This window comes from Erinaceus europaeus, chromosome 1 (assembly GCF_950295315.1).
Source record: "Erinaceus europaeus chromosome 1, mEriEur2.1, whole genome shotgun sequence".
NCBI classification, from domain to species: domain Eukaryota; kingdom Metazoa; phylum Chordata; class Mammalia; order Eulipotyphla; family Erinaceidae; genus Erinaceus; species Erinaceus europaeus.
In genome coordinates this window covers 45,175,005-45,193,239 of record NC_080162.1, presented here as the reverse complement: position 1 = coordinate 45,193,239, position 18,235 = coordinate 45,175,005, and the positions used below count along the sequence as shown (strand labels likewise).

The following is an 18,235-nucleotide window of genomic DNA, read 5'->3' as shown; positions in this document are numbered from 1 at the left end:
GAAGATTAGTTTTTCCTGGTACCGATAAACACAGATTCTCTTCAGAGTGAGGTCTGAAATACAACCATAAAGATATTTGGTATGTTTGACTGTTAGGGTTCATGGGGTTTGGCCCTTCCATCCAGAGCCCTGGCTAGCCAACACCAGCTAGAAACCTTGTTTTCCACTTTGAGGCTCTTTCTGGACCAGGGATGCAGGTAGGCTTCCTTCTATTGTGACACAGTATACCAGCCGACCATAGGAAGTTGGGACAGAGCATTCGGCTGACATGAGCCTGGCGACAGAGCATACTATGATCTGCACACACACATACACACAATGGATTGTGAGTGTATTGAATGGACTTAAACACAGGCAGCCAGAAGTCTGGCTCCTTTTGGTCTCTGCTGCTTCTTCTGCTCAGATGCATCTCAGCTGAGGGTGCTCGAGGTGCCCATGGCCATGGCTGCCTCTCCTGGGAACTGAACACGTGTGACTCAGCTAGCCAGTGAACTCAAGACTCCTCTCTACAGCCATATGAGTAACCTCTACCTCTGTTGGTAACTGTTTATATTGTGGGGCTGAACTTTTGGTAACTAATTCATGGGCTTATGAGACTGCCTTATTTACCCCTGCCTGTAATTGGTTATTTTGTGGTACCTAGTATATTACATCCCATACTTTTGTACCACCATAATAAAGCTTTGGTTGTTCAAACCTGCTGAGCCCTTTTATTTTAAATTACAATATTCTATGCCATGCTTCCCCCCCCCCCTTCATGGAACTGGTTACATAATTCACAGGGGCTAATACAAAATGAAAATAGAGTTCTTCATTCAAAGACTAAGACTCTCAAGATGACGGCAGCAGAACATACCAGCAGACAAGGGCCCCTCACAACACCATAGGTTATACTGGATGAACACAGACCTGCTCCTTCAACTGCAGCACTTGTTTCCTTGTAGATGCACATTAGAACCACTCGCAGAATATTAGAAAACACAAACACAGGACCTACCCCCACAAATAGCCCCAATACCTATGAGCTCCCAGGTGTCTGCAGTCTATAATCACAGTGGAGACCCCACAAACCAGAGTGACCAAAAGCCCTGCAGGAGTACCCTGAGTCACTGTTCCCCAGCACCCCAAGACAGAGATGGTGCCAGCCAGGGGAGGCAACGGGTATTTAAGTGCAACTTGCCAGCAGTGGGAAGAGGAGAGACATCAGGCTTTTATGCCACCTTAGGCCACATATTGAAGATGAGGGCTAGGAGTAGGAAAACCATAACCACTAGTGCTCTACCACTGAGCAGTTACCGCCTAGACAAGTGCTTGGTTAGTCCCAGCCCCTCAAGTAGTACAAGGAATGAAAAAAGATCAGAGACAAGGCAACTTTTTCTTTCAAACTTTTTTTGTTTTTATGATTCAGCCAAATTCCCGAAAAGGCCCATTTTATAGATGGTTTAGCAAACTGAGAATCAGAGGTTAGTCATTTAGTAAGCATCTACAGCCAGTGTTTTTGTTTTTTTTTCAATCTCCTCAGTCACATTAATTTATAAAAGGTGGCTTTTTCTGTCATCACCTTGACTTTACTAAAAAAAAAATTTTTTTTTCTTTTCTTTCTTGGACCTGCATAGTACTTAGAAAACAAAAACCAAGCAAGAAAACAGCCAAGATTACAACCCAGCATTCTCAATAATGAAATCCAACTGTCACAAAGTCTCATGTTTGTTTCCACATTTGGACAAGAGGCAGGAAATCAGGGGAGGTGAAGGAGACTCAAGTGCAAACAAGGAGATAGAAAACCCCTCATGAACCAAGGTAATCTTTTTGTGCAATTTTCCAAAACCCCAAAATATGAACACCCTCCCTTCCCCATCCAAATGTCAGAATCTAAATGACAGGCTCCATTTTCCTGTTCATATGCTGTTGCTTGGACTCTCTGGTCAATGCCCAATAAGTACTGAAAATAAAGCAGCTGGTCTGTGAACTCTACTTTGCTGACTCAAATAGATTATATCAAAACATTTCTTGCTTCCTGGGGTTTAGGATGCCTTGGCTCTAGCCTGCACCCCAGAGGAGTGGGCTGCAAGTGGAAGTTCTTAGTATGAAGACAGGTTCAAAGTGAGAACTGTCACTATGGCAACAGGGTTTGCGACAACTTCTCTTTAAAGAAATTGTGGGGGAAAAGCAACAAGAATTCACATTCAATAATGTTTAGGAGACAGAGAACGCAGGCAGAGCAGAGGCAAGCTGTCATTTTTTCTTTTATAGAGATTTTATAGTTGATCTGAATAAGGATAAAAAAAAAAACCCAAAAACAAAAAACCCAGGTTTTCCCCAATGCTCAATCTGGAAATCAAGCTGCTGCACGGAGCTTTCTTGAAATGACTCCAGGAAATTGAGCATTAATTGTTCCTTTCCCTGAATCTTTACCCATGACTGGTTAATTACCTGTTTTCTTGCATTCACTGGTCCAGCTTAGAAGTCAATCCTCCAAATCCTGGCTTTTTTTTTTTTTTTTTTTTTTGGCCACTAAGGCTTTATTGGCACACAGCTATGCCATTCACTTACCTGTGATCACAGGTTGATTTACAATGTCAGAAATGAGTGATTGTGTTACAAGAGCAGAAGTGAACAGAACCGAGCAACTTCCACCTTCTAGGTTCAGCAAAGCTCATAATACTCACAATCTGGCTCTTTAATAGTTAAAAAAAAAAACAAAAACAAAAACAAAGCCCACCAATGCCCAGCCTTGGGGAAGTCAAACTGCAAACAGTCAATTTCCCCCTTTCAGACCCAAATCAGCTATGCTGGTGAAGAAATTTTGCCTTCTGGTTTGCACCGTGTCAGCAGTAGTTAAAACCATTATAGCTGTTTTCAGCTTTATTTGGGGGGACCACTTGTGTATCTTGAGTCTTATCGAAACAGGGCTCATTATTTCCTGAATTATAGTTTTACTGGAACACAGTTTTTCTTTCTCTTAGTCAAGGCTGCTTTTATGTTAAAAGCAGTGACAAAGACGACTTTATTATCCCACAATGCCTTGAATATTTAATATCTAGTCCAAAAGTTTTCATTGACCTTTGCCTCACTGGGAATCAGGGAGGGCCTGAAACCCTTTAAGTCCATGCAGCTGTTAAAATGCCATCTTAAAAAGTTAGTGTTTTTCCTGTTTACCTGAAGAGCTACACCACCAGGAAGTGCTAGGACCATTTATGATTTCAATCTAATGGTTCCTACTTGAAAGGACAACAGCCCTTTTGCTACTAGACCAGAAAGATAAGACTCCTGACAATCAGCGGGCTGACAATAGATCCTTCCCAGTGCATGACACTCAGCATTTCCTGATCAAAAACAATTCTCCTGAAACAATGATTAATTCTAGCATGGGTCTCAGTCGTCATTTGCACCTTTTCTTCTTACAACAAAAGAGATGCTAGTGTGTGATGACTTGCTAGAAGTCAAATGAACATTGGGTCAGACACCTTCAATACAAACTTCATAAGAAAACCTGTACTTCTTGCTACTTTTTAAATTAAAATATCTCCTGGTGTCCAATGTACAGAAATTTGTTTTCACATCAGGGTTCTTTCTTCATCTCGTCTATCAAACAACAATGACTATTTAGCCTGCTTTTAAAACATGGATGTTTAGAGCTTGATGAGGGCACACAAGAATTTGTATTAAACAAAAACTGTATGGGAAGAAGAGATGCCAGAGTAGAACAAAGCAACCCTAAGTAATACCCACCAGTACCCGTAATACATACCCACCAGTACCCGTGACTTCGTAAGTTTCTTCTTCTAGCGTTTGCCCTTCTTCCGTAGCCAGTTAATGGCTTTGAAAGTGACGGGGATCCATGTGGATTCAGTCGGCTAGGAAGGATCGTCAGTTTCCCCAATGAATGGGTACTCACGGGATGCACCACGGGAAGGTCGATCCAATGCGTAAGTTTCAGATAAATAAAATCATCCCATTCATAAGATGTGCATTTTCACTTATTTGCTGGCCCAGCAAACCAACTCTTCACTGTGTTTAAACCACTAGTGTCAGCCTATTATTCCACAGTGTCACGTTTCAGAATCAAGCCCAGTGATCAGTGGACTCCTAGTCTTTTATGAACACAAGACACAATTACAGGCTGAGTTACCAGTTGCTTGATCTTTGGTGCCCTCTAGAGTTCAAACTGCACATTGCATCACTGCACACATTTATAGCTGAATTAGTGAACGGGTGGGGTGTGGGGTATGGGGTGGGGTGTATGAGGAGATGGAGAGCTCCCTCTTTTCCACCATAACCTGCATATGGAAAATAAAAGGTGAAGGTTTATCTTGCACCATTTGACTATGATTTTTCCTTTTTTATTTTAAGACAACACACAAAAGGAACCACACACAAAAATGTATAAGGCAAATACTCTTGTAACCACCACCAAGGTTAAGAAACAGAACTTTCCCAGCTATCTCAGGCCCTCCACATACACATGGTCCTCATCTCAACCTTCTCCACTCTACAGATCAGTTTAGCTTCACTTTTCATGGGCTCTGAAAGCTTTGTGATTCCATCAGCAGCAGATCAGTGTTAGAACTTGAAATCCACGGTGAGTTTATCCATTGGATAGAGAGGTGCTCAGTGGCCTCCTACCTTTGAACGACTGAGCCACCTTGTTTCAGTGAGCCCTGGAGCGAAGACATCAGTGTAAGTAGTGTTGCTCTGGCATCTGTCCCCACACCACACTGATGTATAGCCCTGTCCCCTCAAGGTGGCTATAAAGTCACCATCCCCGGTGCTGTGACGGCTAGCTGGAGCTGACTAGTCTTACTTAAGAAGACTAGGTAACAGCATTCTCCTGCAAAGTCCAACAGCTGGCTATTATTCTTTGGCTGAATTAGAGGCACTGGCCGGGGTCCAAGGATGTCTCAAGCTGCCCCACAGAAACCAGGGTGCCCAACTGTCCTGACACGGTGTTTTCAGGGGGGAAGGTGACCAAGTTGGAGTTTTTGCTCTCACTCTGGTCACTGTGCTGCTTCTTATGGCATCTGAGAGAGTCATTCCTGACAAAGGAGGCACCACAGATCTCACAGCGGAAAGCCCGCTGGGTCACTATTTTAGACACACGCTGGGAGCCTCCTTCCCTGGGTCCTTCTTTGCCCTGTGGGGCTCTGTTCTCTGTCTTGGCCTCGTCCTTGTGGACCTTGTCTATGTGCTTGGCCAGGCTGCTGGACCGCTTGGTGTCGAAGCTACAGAAGTCGCACTTGAAGGGACGGTCCTTGCTGTGGACACGGCTGTGCACACGCAGGGCGACGGCACTGGAGCAGGAGTAGCTACACTCGGGACACTTCTCAGGGTGGTCAGCCTGGTGGACCCGACTGTGCTCCAGGAGGTCGGCCCGGTCCTGGCCCTGGAAGGTGCAGTGCAGGCACTTGAAGGTGTGCTTGATGCGGATGTGTGACTTGAGGTTGGCCTTCATGGTGCAGCGGACGTCACAGAATTCGCATTTGAAAGGTTTCTCCCCTGAGTGCACGATCATGTGCCTTTTCAAGTCCGAGCTGATTTTGAACTTGGCGCTACAGAGCCAGCACTGGAAGGGGGTATCCCCTAGCAATGGAAGGCGTTGTTTCTATTAGAGCAGGCAGGTAAAACAAAACTCCCCGCCCCCCAATCATGCGTCAGAGTATCTAGCTGCCAAGAGATAGTTTGGCCTTTTGGACTCTGACTATACTATTTCCTACACACAGTGCCCATCTTCTCAGTTAATCCTCAATATCAGTGGAGAACTGAAGTTCAAGAGGGCAAGTCATTTCATCTGGGTTAAAGAGTAGAGAATCAACCCAGAATGAAGGAATTCAAGTGCACACCCTCCATGAGGACACTTTGGTTTTGAATTTGAACTCTCATTTAACTTGACATCCCCAAATAGAATGTGGAAGGGAAAGGCAGGGTTTCAACACACATGGCTTTTCCAAATAGGCTAAGACTTAGAAACGTGCCTATTACAGTGTGTAAGCTATGGTTACTTTGTTGAGTTGGCTTCATTATTAGTTGATATTTCGTATTTTTACAACCACAGATTGGGTTTTATTTAAAGAAATAAGTATGGTGGTAAGGAGTGTACACACACACATACACACACTCACACAAATGAAAAGCTTCAGTCTTGTTTGTACTTCCTGCAAGCACTGTTAAAAGAGAGTTTTTAGGTCTTTTGGAAGTTGTTGATCGTAAGCAAAGATGAGACTCTCACTGATCATGTACATCTGTTGCTTTTCCCAAACCTTCTCCTGTACTAGGTTGTCTGTGATGTTTACTCTTATAGTACCTTCCTTCTGAGCGGAGTAAAAAGTGACTTCTATCTTTGAGTTCATCACTGAGACCTTTGATGATTCTCTTGACTACAGTCATCCCTACTTTTCTACCTTTAGGTTCAATGATATTTGCATTCTGATCTATGGATTCTCAAGCTTTAGCTAGTTGTGTTCCTCTTAGAGTCAAACAAACAATTTATATCAGGACCAACTTAACCTACATCGTGATTGGGTTATGTGATTTTTTTTTGCCAGCTGCCAGAATTTCACCTACCTGGACCAGTTGATAATGTTGCTAGCCTGAAGAATAAATTGGTTCTCTTTACTTACAGGTTCACTGGATCATGCTTATCTTATTTCCTAATTGCACTGTGAGTTTCTTGACAGAAGCACACCATAATCTTAAGTCTTTTAGTTATATAGATTTTTACATGGGATTTCTTATGGATCTTATGAAGCTTTATGTAATTTTTCTCTTGTGCCCTCTTCCTCCACAAAGGGCCAACCTACTATTTCCCTTTTCTGCAGTTCCACTTACTTATATTCAGATGGTCACCTATCAAACAACTTTGGTCAACATTTGTTTTTATTTATTATTTTATTGTCCAAACATTTCCACTCAGCTTGTATCAGGGAGTAAAGTTTGTATCAGGGAGTAAAGTCTTGAGTATTTTCATTATCTGTGTCTATTTGGGCCTCATACTTGAGATAATTTGGTGAGAATTCAGAGTTGGAGATGGCTTGGTTAAAATAGGTCATGTTAAAATTCTAGATATAGAATTTTAAGTTCAAAATCATTTTCCACCTTTGAGGGCACTAAAACTATGTTTCCTAAAAAGTCAGTATTACAGAGAAATTTCTGAAATGTAGATCTTCTTACTACCCTCGTCTGTCCTGTTTAGACTCTTGCAAGCCCTTCACTTTCACCATCTTCTTAAGAGATATGAAATTCTTTATCTCATAATTTCATCACTTGCTTTCTTCTAGATTTAGTTGAGATCAACCTTGTACTTTTTTTGGCCTCCAGGGTTATTGCTGGGGATGGGCACCTGCATCACAAATCCACTGCTCCTGGAGGCCACGTTCCCCATTGTTGCCCTTGTTGTTGTTGCTATTATCACCATTGCTGTTGTTAGGACAGAGAGAAATTGAGAGGAGGGGAATACAGAGAGGGGGAAAGAAAGATAGACACCTGCAGACCTTCACCGCTTGTGAAGTGACCCCCCTGCAGGTGGACAGCCAGGGGTTCAAACCGGATTCTTCCTTATACCAGTCCTTTTGCTTTGTGCCATGTGCACTTAACCCACTGCACTACCGCCCGGCTCCCAACCTTCTACTCTTATTCTTAGCTCTTCAATTCAATTTTTTTTTTCCTATTCTCTCGGAAATTAGCTGTAACCAGCACTTCGTGTTTTTAAAATTTTACCTCTTTATTTTCATTACACTTTTCATATAGTTTTTCTTAGATGAAGCTTCCTGCCAGTGGGCAAATACCAGTTACAATTAAGAGTTTTGTGTCAATTACCAACTACCCTGTTAACTTCAGGATTCATTATTGGTTAGACTTGGCACATTTTATACTATCACTTCCTACTAACTATTCAGAATTCATAGCAGTTTATGTTCAGGAAGAGTAGATTGGTTTAAACATTAAACACAGAAATCCTAGATTGGCTGTATTGCTCATAGATTTCAGCTTCTCATCTGGGGTTTACGGTCCTGACAGGATACGTTTGATATTTTATTTATTTATTTACTGGATACAGTCAGAAAGAAATTAAGAGTTGACAGAGGAGATACAAAGGGAGAGACAAAAGAAACACCTGCAGCACTGCTTCATCACTAGTGAAGTTTCTCCACTGCAGGTGAGGACTAGGGGCTTGAAGTTAGGTCTTTGCATACTGCAATATGTGTGCTCTATGAAGTGTGCCACCACTCAGTCCTTTGGGAGTCTACATTAGCAGTTCCCAGTTCCCAGCTCTCAGGGCAATCAGACATTTGTTGGGAAAGTTGGCTCTAACTCTATGACTGCCTTTTATTTATTTATTTTTTAAAATTTTATTTATTCATGAGAAAGGTAGGCAGAGAGAGAGAGAAGGAATCAGACATTACCCTGGTATATATGCTACCGGGGATTGAACTCAGGACCTCACGGTTGAGAATCCAATACTTTCCACTGCGCCACCTCCCAGACCACTGACTGACTTGTATTTGTCTGCTGGGCTACAGCTCCTTTCACTCAAGAATGGCAGTAAAGTGGCTGCGAGACACTTCTCCCAGTATAGCGAGCGCACACTTCACCTGCACAAGGATCTGGGCTCAAGTTCCCAGTTATCACATGGGAGCACCAAAGGGGAAGCTTCCTCAACTGTGGCTTAGTGATATAATGTCTGTCTTTTTATCCATCCATCCATCCATCCATCCATCCATCCATCCATCCATCCATCCACTTATCTTTTTTCCTTTTTTCTTTCATTCTTTCTTTTTCTATTAAATTCCAACTTGCTTTCTATCAGGAATAATAAAAAAAGAAGGTTTACTGAGAGTCATAGAATTTTTCAGGTATATGAAAAGGCACTGACAGAAGGGGGGAAAAAGATAATATATTCCTATTTACATGCCATGCACTGGAAGACACTGACATTACCTTTTTGTGTATCTTGCTATGAAGTTCTCAACCTCCCCTTTTCTGTATTCATGGTGGATTTGTTCTAACATACTTCAAAGGAATTTCACAAAGGAGCAGATGAAAAGCTTTAGACTGTCTAAATTTCTAGAACCAGGACATTGTGATTTGCCATTATAGTCGACTGCTTTCACAACATAGATTAGAATTAAGTCATGCAGTAAGAGTTGAAGTCAAATGACTCAAACAGCTAGTTTACACATCCCACTTTTATTCAAGATGCAGCCTTTCCCTCTTGACTGCTATATTGGGTTACTCCTCCCCACTTGTAGTCTACATAGTTGAGTTAAGAAACCCACTTGTTGGATTTTTCAATTTTTACTGAAAGCAAAACCACAAGCTTCACAACCACTGCTGATACCTCAAATGACCTTACTCCTACCACCAAGTCATCAAAGCTGCTTATCTTTTGGCAGATGAAGGCAAGAAAATTAGAGCATAAGGCAGTTAGAGAGGACTCTACCCAGATCTGGGACTCACCTGTATGGGAGCGGAGGTGCACTGTGAGCTGGCTGGAGTTGCGGCTGGCATAGGGGCACAGCTGGCATTTGTACGGCCGCTCATCTGAGTGGATGCGAAGGTGCTTTTTGAGACTGCTGCTGTCCACAGCTGCATAGTCACATAGGTGACACTTATGGGGCTTCACACTGGTGTGGCACCGCATGTGCATGGTGAGGTTGTCTTTCCGACTGAAGCACTTGTCACAGAATTCACACTTGTGTGGCTTGTCTCCTTCAAACATAGAAGGAAAGGGTTAAGGCTGAAAAAGTATTCGTATCAAGATCACCATACAGATTTGGTCAAGATGGTGGCTTGGGTATAGGAATGTGCTGTTTCCTTCTCCTGACTTAATAGCGAGGTGGGAAAACACTGAAGTCTAGGACAGACACTGTGAATGTAAAGTGTTTATATAGTTTATATAGTGTCTCAGTAAGAATCCTAAGGGGCAGATAAGTTCAGACTGTTGGAGAAAATCACACCCAAGACCAGTTGGGGAAAAGTGTGGTTCGAAGAAAAGTTTATTACATAGTGTCTTGAAATGGCTTTCTGGCTTCCTGGTTGACAAAAAACAGAGGTAAGCAAGGCTGGCCTCTTCCCTCAATTGTACCAAACAGAAAGCAGCAATGGAGTCTACTACCTCCATGCTATTAGGGAAGAAGTGTGCTTATACCTAAAACCTGCCAGAGTCTCAGGTAGCTAGAAGAATTACAGGACAGAGAACTCCAAGCCCAGAACGTCACCAGTGTATTCCATTGCTCTGAAAAAATATTCTAAACTTACCATACCCAAATAAAAATTAATCTACCCAATAAGCAAATATTCAGGAGCAGTCAGAGCCAAAAAGACACACCCAACTCATTAATTTGAATTTATTAAAGCCAACAGGAGAATGGAATTATGGAGATGAAAGCTACAGTTTTCAAAATAAAACTTCAAGTAAGTTGAGGTGAAGAGACCTTAAGAACCTTCTAGAAGTCTGCCCCAAAAGACAACAGGGAGAGTTTAAAAATGTGGAAGCTCTGTTTAGATGGTCTAGGAAAGAACAGAGAAAAATAATTTCTCAACACCAAAGACACGTGTGTGTGTGTGTGTGTGTGTGTGTGTGTGTAGGGGTTTCAAGAAACGTTGTGTAGACCACAAGGTGTGGTCTACAATGGAAGCAGCAGGGATGGACAGAAGACACCCCAAGAAGCCTCACATGGCAAAGTGGATGAGGAAGGTAACCATCCAACAGAAAAGCCCCATGGCCTCAGACAGGGCAAAACTCAGGATGGCACAGGAGAAGAGCTGCTGCTTGAGAGATGAGTTCCTTGCATAATCAATAATCAAGCGGCAAAACACTGTTCCGATGCCAGCCTCTGAACCAGCCGTACCAACTGTGGCAATTCTGGGACCAATAAGCTTGGTAGCAGTGTCAGTGTCCCGGGAGACAACACTGGTCTAGAACTCTCCCCTGGCCACCTGGAGTGGGGAGCTGCTGCAGGAAGGCTGTGTAGATGGTATCTCTGGCCTATTCAGGAAGGAGGCAGACACACGACTGATCAGAGCCTTGGTACAACAGGAGATTAAAGCCGAGTAATGAGCAGAACCCCGAGAGTCTATATTTTTCAGTCTGCACTCCCACTGCCCAGCTGTCCCAGCTCCAACTCTGATGTTTATCCCACTCAAGGTGACTGACTCACATCGAAGCTTTAGCTCTAAGTCTTGACACCTTTGATTTTAAGATGGAAGGCACTGTGATACAATTTGAGAAGCTTGAGAATTGCGAGATTGGGCAGGGGGAGATAGCTTAATAGTTATGCAAAAAGACTCTCAAGGCCTGAGGCTCTGAAGTCCCAGGTTTAACCCCCTGCACCACCATAAACCAGAGCTGAGTAGTGCCCTGGTTAAAAAAAAAAAAAAAAAAAAAGAACTGTGAGATCATAAAATTTATAGTAAGAAAAGTGTATAATCTCCCATTCCTATGGACATCTAGTTTTTGACAAGGGAGCCCCAGCTATTAAATGAAAGTCTCTTCAACAGAAGGCTTTGGGAAAACTGGGTTGAAACATGCAGAAGAATGAAATGAAATACTACCATTTCACCACACACAAAAGTAAACTCTAAATGGGTCAAGGACTTGGATGTCAGACCAGAAACTATGAAATACGTAAAGGAAAATATTGGCAGAACTCTTTTCCATCTAAATTTTATAGGCATTGTTAATGACAAAAGTCCAATTGCAAGGAAGACAAAAACAAAAATAAATCACTGCAACTATATCAAATTGAAAAGCTTCTGCACAGCAAAAGAAACTACCTTCCCCCAAAAGAGACTTCTTACAGATGGGAAAAGATCATTACATGGGAAAAGATCACTACATGCCATATAGCAAACAAAAACCATATATATATATATATATATATATATATATATTTTTTTTTTTTTTTCTAGCAAAATATATAAAGAGCTCACCAAATTCAGCAACAACAAAATGACCCCACTCAAAAAATGGGGAGAGGATATGAACAGAATATTTACCAAAGAGGAGACCCAAAAGGCCAACAGACATAGGAAACATGCTCTAAGTCACTGATAATCAAAGAAATGCAAATAAAGATAACAATGAAACACCATTTCATTCCTGTGAGACTGTCACATTAGAAAGGATGTTAGAGAGGTTGTGGGGGCAAAGGAACCCTCCTGCACTGTTGGTGGGAACACAACCCTTGTGGAGAGGCTGGAGAACCTCACAAGGCTAGAAATGGGTCTTCCTTATGGCCATACCATTCCTTTTCTGAGGATAATCCTAAAAGTCAAACACACACATCCAAAACAGTATGTGTACACCTATCTTCATAGCAGCACAATTTGTAATAGCCAAAACCTGGAAGCAACCTAGGTGTCCAACAGATGAATGGCTGAGCAAGTTGTGGTATATATATGAATACTACTCAGCTCTTAAAAATAGTGAATTTACCTTCTTCACCTCATCTTGAATGGAGCTTGAAGATACCATGTTAAGTGAGATAAGCCAGAAAGAAGGATGAATATGGAAGGATCTCACTCATAGACAGAAGTTGAGAAATAAGAACTGAAAGAGGAAACACAAAGTAGAACTTGGACTGGGTTTGGTATATTGCACCAAAGTAAAGGAATCTGGGGGTGGGTTTGGTATATTGCACCAAAGTAAAGGAATCTGGGGGTGGGTGGGAGGACTTGGCATTTATGGTGGAGGAACACCTAGGTGGAGGGCTAGAGTGTTTTGCAGAAAACTGAGAAATTTCACACATGTACCAACAACTGTATTTACTGTAAACCATTATCCCCCAATAAATATGAAAAATGTGCAAAGATCCTTATGTAACAGTAGAAACTAGCAACTTTGGAACAAAAATCTCTTAAGTTACATAGAATTTTCAAATAGAATTTCATATGTGAGCTAGTATTCAGTGGAAAGTGTAAACTAAGTCAGATATCACACATGTATATCACAAAAAAAGTGACTAGGAATGTAATAAAAATAATAAAATTACAAGTATTGCTTCCAGCCCACAAGAGAATAAGACTACAAGGAGGCAGAACAAAAATAGAACTCAATAAGCACAACAAATGGAGCAAATCTTCTCTAAAAATTTAAATTGCATTTTAAAAAGGATGACTATAAAAATAAAATAAATAGGGAGTTGGGCGGTAGCACAGCGGGTTAAGCGCATGTGCCGCGAAGATCAAGGAACCACACACGTAATGATCCGGTTAGAGCCCAGGCTCCCCACCTGCCAGGGGGTTGCTTCACCTGCGGGCGATGAAGCGAGTCTGCAGGTGTCTATCTTTCCCCTCCCCGTCTTCCTTTCCTCTTTCCATTTCTCTCTGTCCTGACAATGACAGCATCACTAGCAACAGTGGTAACTACAGCAACAGTGGAAAACAACAAGGGCAACAGAAGGGAAAATAAATATAAAAAAAATAAATACAAAAGTATATATAAGAAATGTTTTTAATATAAAAGTGGGCAGAAAATATAAAAATTCTAGGACGGAGTTGGGTGGTAGTGCAGCGGGTTAAGCACAGGTGGCTCATATCTCAAGGACCGGTGTAAGGATTCTGGTTCAAGCGGTGGGCTTCTCACCTGCAGGGGAGTCGCTTTTCAAGTGGTGAAGCAGATCTGCACGTGTCTAGCTTTCTCTCCCTGTCTTCCCCTCCTCTCTCCATTTCTCTCTGTCTTATCCAACAATGATGACATCAATAATAATAACTACAATAAAAAAACAAGGGCAACAAAAAGGGAATAAATAAATATTTAAAAAGAAAATTCTAGGGAATTGGGCAGTAGCATAACGGGTTAAGCGCACTGGTGCGAAGCATAAGGACCAGAGTAAGGATCATGACCCCCGGCTCCCCACCTGCAGGGGGGGGGGGGGTCGCTTCACAGGCAGTGAAGCAGGTCTGCAGGTGTCTAGCTTTCTCTCCCCCTCTGTCTTCCCCTCCTCTCTCCATTTCTCTCTGTCCTATCCAACAACAACGACATCAGTAATAACTACAACAACAATAACAAACAAGGGCAACAAAAGGGAAAATAAATATTAGAAAGAAAATTCTAAGACAATGCTGAAAGCAAGAATGCCAATTTCAGTATTAGCCAAATTAGAAATACTAGTAAGATAAAAAAATCATACTGAAGAGCTTGAAAATAGTGTTTTTTATTTTTTGCTTCCAGGGTTATCACTGGGGCTTAGTGCCTGCACTACAAATCCACTGCTCCAGTGTGCCACATTTATTTATTTATTTATTTTGATAGAGTAAATAGAAATCGAGAGGGATGCGGGAGATAGAGGAGAGAGACAGACACCTCCAGACCTGCTTAACTCTCTGAAGAGAGGCTGGGTCACCCGACTCTGCCACTTGAAAACTGGTCCTGAAATGAGTGCAGCCTAGAATGTTTCTAGCTATGACCATGGACTGCAAGCTCAGATTAACAGACTCGGAGGTTATACAGACTCCTGCGATAAGTATGAATATACACAGGCACTGGGTCAGATTAATGTGGTAAACACTTAATTATATTTGTATATTTTCTTCAAGTTTGGGAGGTATTCTCTGCCCTGATCCATCTTTCTAATCCTATTCTCAACTCTTAACACCATCTTCTTAGACAATATTTTAGTCCACTTTGCAAGTTAGTGATCAAGCTCCAGCCAAAGTTACCTGTCATGAGCTCCTAAGAACAAACTAAAATAGACTTCCTAGTTTCTAGCCACCTAAAATCCCTATTCCCATCTGCTCTATTCCTATGTTATGGTTCTTGTTCATTAAACATTTTGTCCTGCTTTATATTTTATTGCATTTCAGCAACCAAGTTTCAGATGCTACTACGATTTCATCCTGAACTCCCTAGGCAGATGACCTCACCACTGTGTCCCAGAACCTCATCTCTCCAGAGTCCTACCCCACTAGGTAAAGACAGTAACAGGGTGGAGGTATGGATCTACCTGCTAACATCCATGTCCTGGGAAAAAGCTATAGCAGAATCCGGACCTTCCACCTTCTGCACGCCAGTAACAATTTTGGTCCATACACCCAGAGAGGTAAGAATTAGGGGAAGATGTCCAAAGGGTTCTAAACTCCGATTCTATTAGTACCCAGAGAGAGAGAGGGAAAGGGGGGGGGGAATCTACCAGTGAAAAGCAATAAATTAGAAAACTATTACTTTGATATTAATAAAAGTAGATTTATCTACAAATTAAGAAAGATAAAAAATGGGAGGTTTCCTAAGGAAAATAAGTACCAACAGGTCATGGTTCTCAGTATCAGCAGCTCTAGACATGGGAGCTGCTTTAGCTCTCCTGGACACTGCAGTCCCTACTCAACATCTTGGCATCCCTACTCAACAGATGCCAGCAGGTTCTCTGTCCTTTATGAAAATCAAAAGTGACTTCAGAGATTACAAGACGCCCACACCTGACAGTGGAAAAGAGAAAGGGGACTGTAGACAAAGTCAATTGTGACTATGAAGTAGAATTTTACCCCATAAAATAGATGGTTCAGGAAAATATAAAATCACAAAGTCTGAATCAAGGAAAATAGTTCAACTTTTTTTTTTTTTTACCAGAGCACTGCTCAGCTCTGGTTTATGGTGGTGCAGGGATTGAATCTGGGACTTTGGAGCCTCAGGCATGAGAATCTCTTTGCATAACCATTATGCTATCTATATCCCCCACCCAAATCAATTTTAAGAAAATATTATGGCAGAGACATGCCGAGGCATCTTTATTGTTCAGGGGCGAGATGGCAGTGCATCTGGTAGAGCACATACATTATAGTGTCTAAGGACCACCAGGGTTCAAGTCCCTGGTCCCCACCTGTAGTGGGGAAGCTACCTGAGTGGTTAAACAGTGCTGTAGGTGTGTGTCTCCCCCTCTACCAACCCCTTTCCTCAATTTCTGTCTCTGTCCAAAATGAGATGGAAAAAAATGCTGTTATGAAAACTGAGGTGCCCTCTCCCAGTGACTTCAGGATTGAACATGTGACTTGTTCTGCCTAGTGAGATATGGTAGAAACTAACCAGTCCGTCACTATTAGGCAGATGTCTTTAAAAAGCCAGTGTGCAGTTTATCATACTTGTTGCTCCTGCCCCAAATAACCTGTAATTCCAATTAGAGGGTTTTCAATGGGGGCCTGTAAATAAATTTAAGGGGGGAGGATGTCTAAGACCTAATTTGGAAACAGTTACCTATTTCTACTCTGAAATTTAGCCTTTCCTCCAAAAAATGAATGTCATCAACAAACCACATCAGTAACAATGGCATTTGAGATGCTCTTGAGCAGACAGGAGCCATGTTCACAGATTAACTTGTAGCCATTTTAACAGAATTCTATACCATGCCAATAACGTCTTCACAATTAAGGTGAAAGACTGGCCACTAAGTTCTAATATTCAATGTAAAGACTTATCACTGGGCATAATAATCATGGAGAATTTAGGGTCTCATTAATATGTAGTTTTTGCCAGCATCAAGACATATTTGACTTGAGTGTGTTAAGTTGAAGGTGTACAATATGATGATTCAAAACATGGACATATTGGGAGTCGGGTGGTAGCGCAGTGGCACGAGTGCAAAGACCAGCGTAAGGATCCCAGTTCTAGCCCCCGGCTCCCCACCTGCAGGGGAGTCACTTCACAGGCGGTGAAGCAGGTCTGCAGGTGTCTATATATAAAAAAACAAAAAAAAAAATGGATATATTAAGATATGGTTACCATAATAAGGCTACCTTATCACACCTGATATAATTACTTTGTGATGAGAACATGTAAGATGTACTCTTAGCAACTTTTAAGTCACAATACACTACTGTTAACTATAGTCACCATGGTACTCACTATGCCCCCAAAATTCATGATAGTGAGAAATTTGTACCTTCTGGCCAAATCCTACCCATTTCTCAAGACAAAACCCACAGAAACAGTGAAATTCAGTCTGATTCAGAAGGTCCTGGGAATCTGCATTTCTAGAAAGCTCCCAGGATATGCTGTCATTACTAGTCTTCACATTTTGGGTAGCAAGGGTTGGAGTGTGTCAAAATACCACACAACTAACACTGGTAGCAACTGCACTGAAATATGTCCTCATGTTGTTGCTGGAGGTTTTCTTCGGGCTTTGAATCTGTCCAATTCTATAACTCCTGGTGGACTTCCCCCCCCCCCCCCCCCGCCTCCTTGACTGAGACAGAGGCAGACGTAGAAACATCACAGTACTAACTCCACTGCTTATAGAAACTTGCCCTTTGCATAGTGCTCCCCCATGGCAGTAGAGGGCACAAACTCCGGTTCTCAAGCATGGCAAAGTAATGTACTCAACTGGCTGAGCCATCTCTGAGCTCCTGAAATAATTCTTTTTAAATTGTATTTTTTTTGTTGTCATCAGAGATATCACTGGGGCTCAGTGCCAGCACAATGTATCCACTGCTCCCAGTGGCCTTTTTTTTTTTTCCCTGCTCGTTTTATTTGATAGCACAGAGGAAATTTGAGAGGGGACAGAGAGGGAGAAAGATACCTGCAGACCTGCTTCATTGCTTGTCAGACATCTGCTCCTGAAGGTGGGGAATGGGCCGTTGTGTACTATGTGCTCAACTGGGGGCACCACTACCTGGCCTCTGACTTTACTACAGTTGTTTTTCTGTATCTTGCTGTTCTTATAGACAGAGATGGGGAGAAATCGAGAGAGATACCTGCAACACTGCTTCACCACTTAAACTTTTCTCTGCAGGTGGGGATTTGGGGCTTGAAGTTGGGTCCAGGCGAATGGTAATATATAGGATTATTTTATTTATTACATATGAGAGTGTTTCACATATAAGAAAAAGAGAGAAGCCAGAGCGCCACTCTGGTACATGTGGTGCTGGGGATCAAACCAGGAACCTCAAGCATACAAGTCTGACATTATCAGTCGAACCATTTGCCCCAGATTTCATTCTAATTAAAAACTGAGAAGGGCCTGTAAGCCTCACAAAATTTGCCATGAATTGATGACAGAAAAGAAAAATAGCTTTCTTGGGCCAGGGAGATTGTACCATCAGTAGTACAACAGACTTCCACACCAAAAACTCAGAGGTCTTAGGTTCAATTCCTGAAGCCATCATAAGTCAGAACTGTATTGTTTTATGTTTTGTTTTGTTAAAAAAAAAAAAAAAGCTTTTCTTTGGCTTTTCCAAGCAGAGGCTACTCCACTGGTTGAGTCTGAAAGAATAAGTTTTGGGAGTTAACAATCAGGGATATTGGAACTAG

At 42.0% G+C, this 18,235-nt stretch overlaps 1 protein-coding gene and 1 pseudogene across 2 annotated transcripts in view; both read right to left on the bottom strand.

Moving 5' to 3' along the window:
* Window positions 1–4,327: 4,327 nt before the first annotated feature.
* Window positions 4,328–18,235, bottom strand: part of ZFP64 (ZFP64 zinc finger protein) — a 119,574-nt gene continuing 105,666 nt past the window's right edge. For both annotated transcript variants that reach the window (XM_016192527.2, XM_007533293.3), the window contains 2 exons: window positions 9,454–9,705; window positions 4,328–5,580 (listed from right to left, as the gene is read on the bottom strand). In XM_016192527.2, coding sequence (XP_016048013.1) covers window positions 4,871–5,580; window positions 9,454–9,705 — 962 coding nt within the window. In that variant the 3' untranslated portion in view covers window positions 4,328–4,870. The remainder of the gene's footprint in view (window positions 5,581–9,453; window positions 9,706–18,235) is intronic.
* LOC103122612 (ATP synthase F(0) complex subunit C1, mitochondrial-like) lies at window positions 10,669–11,190 on the bottom strand (annotated as a pseudogene).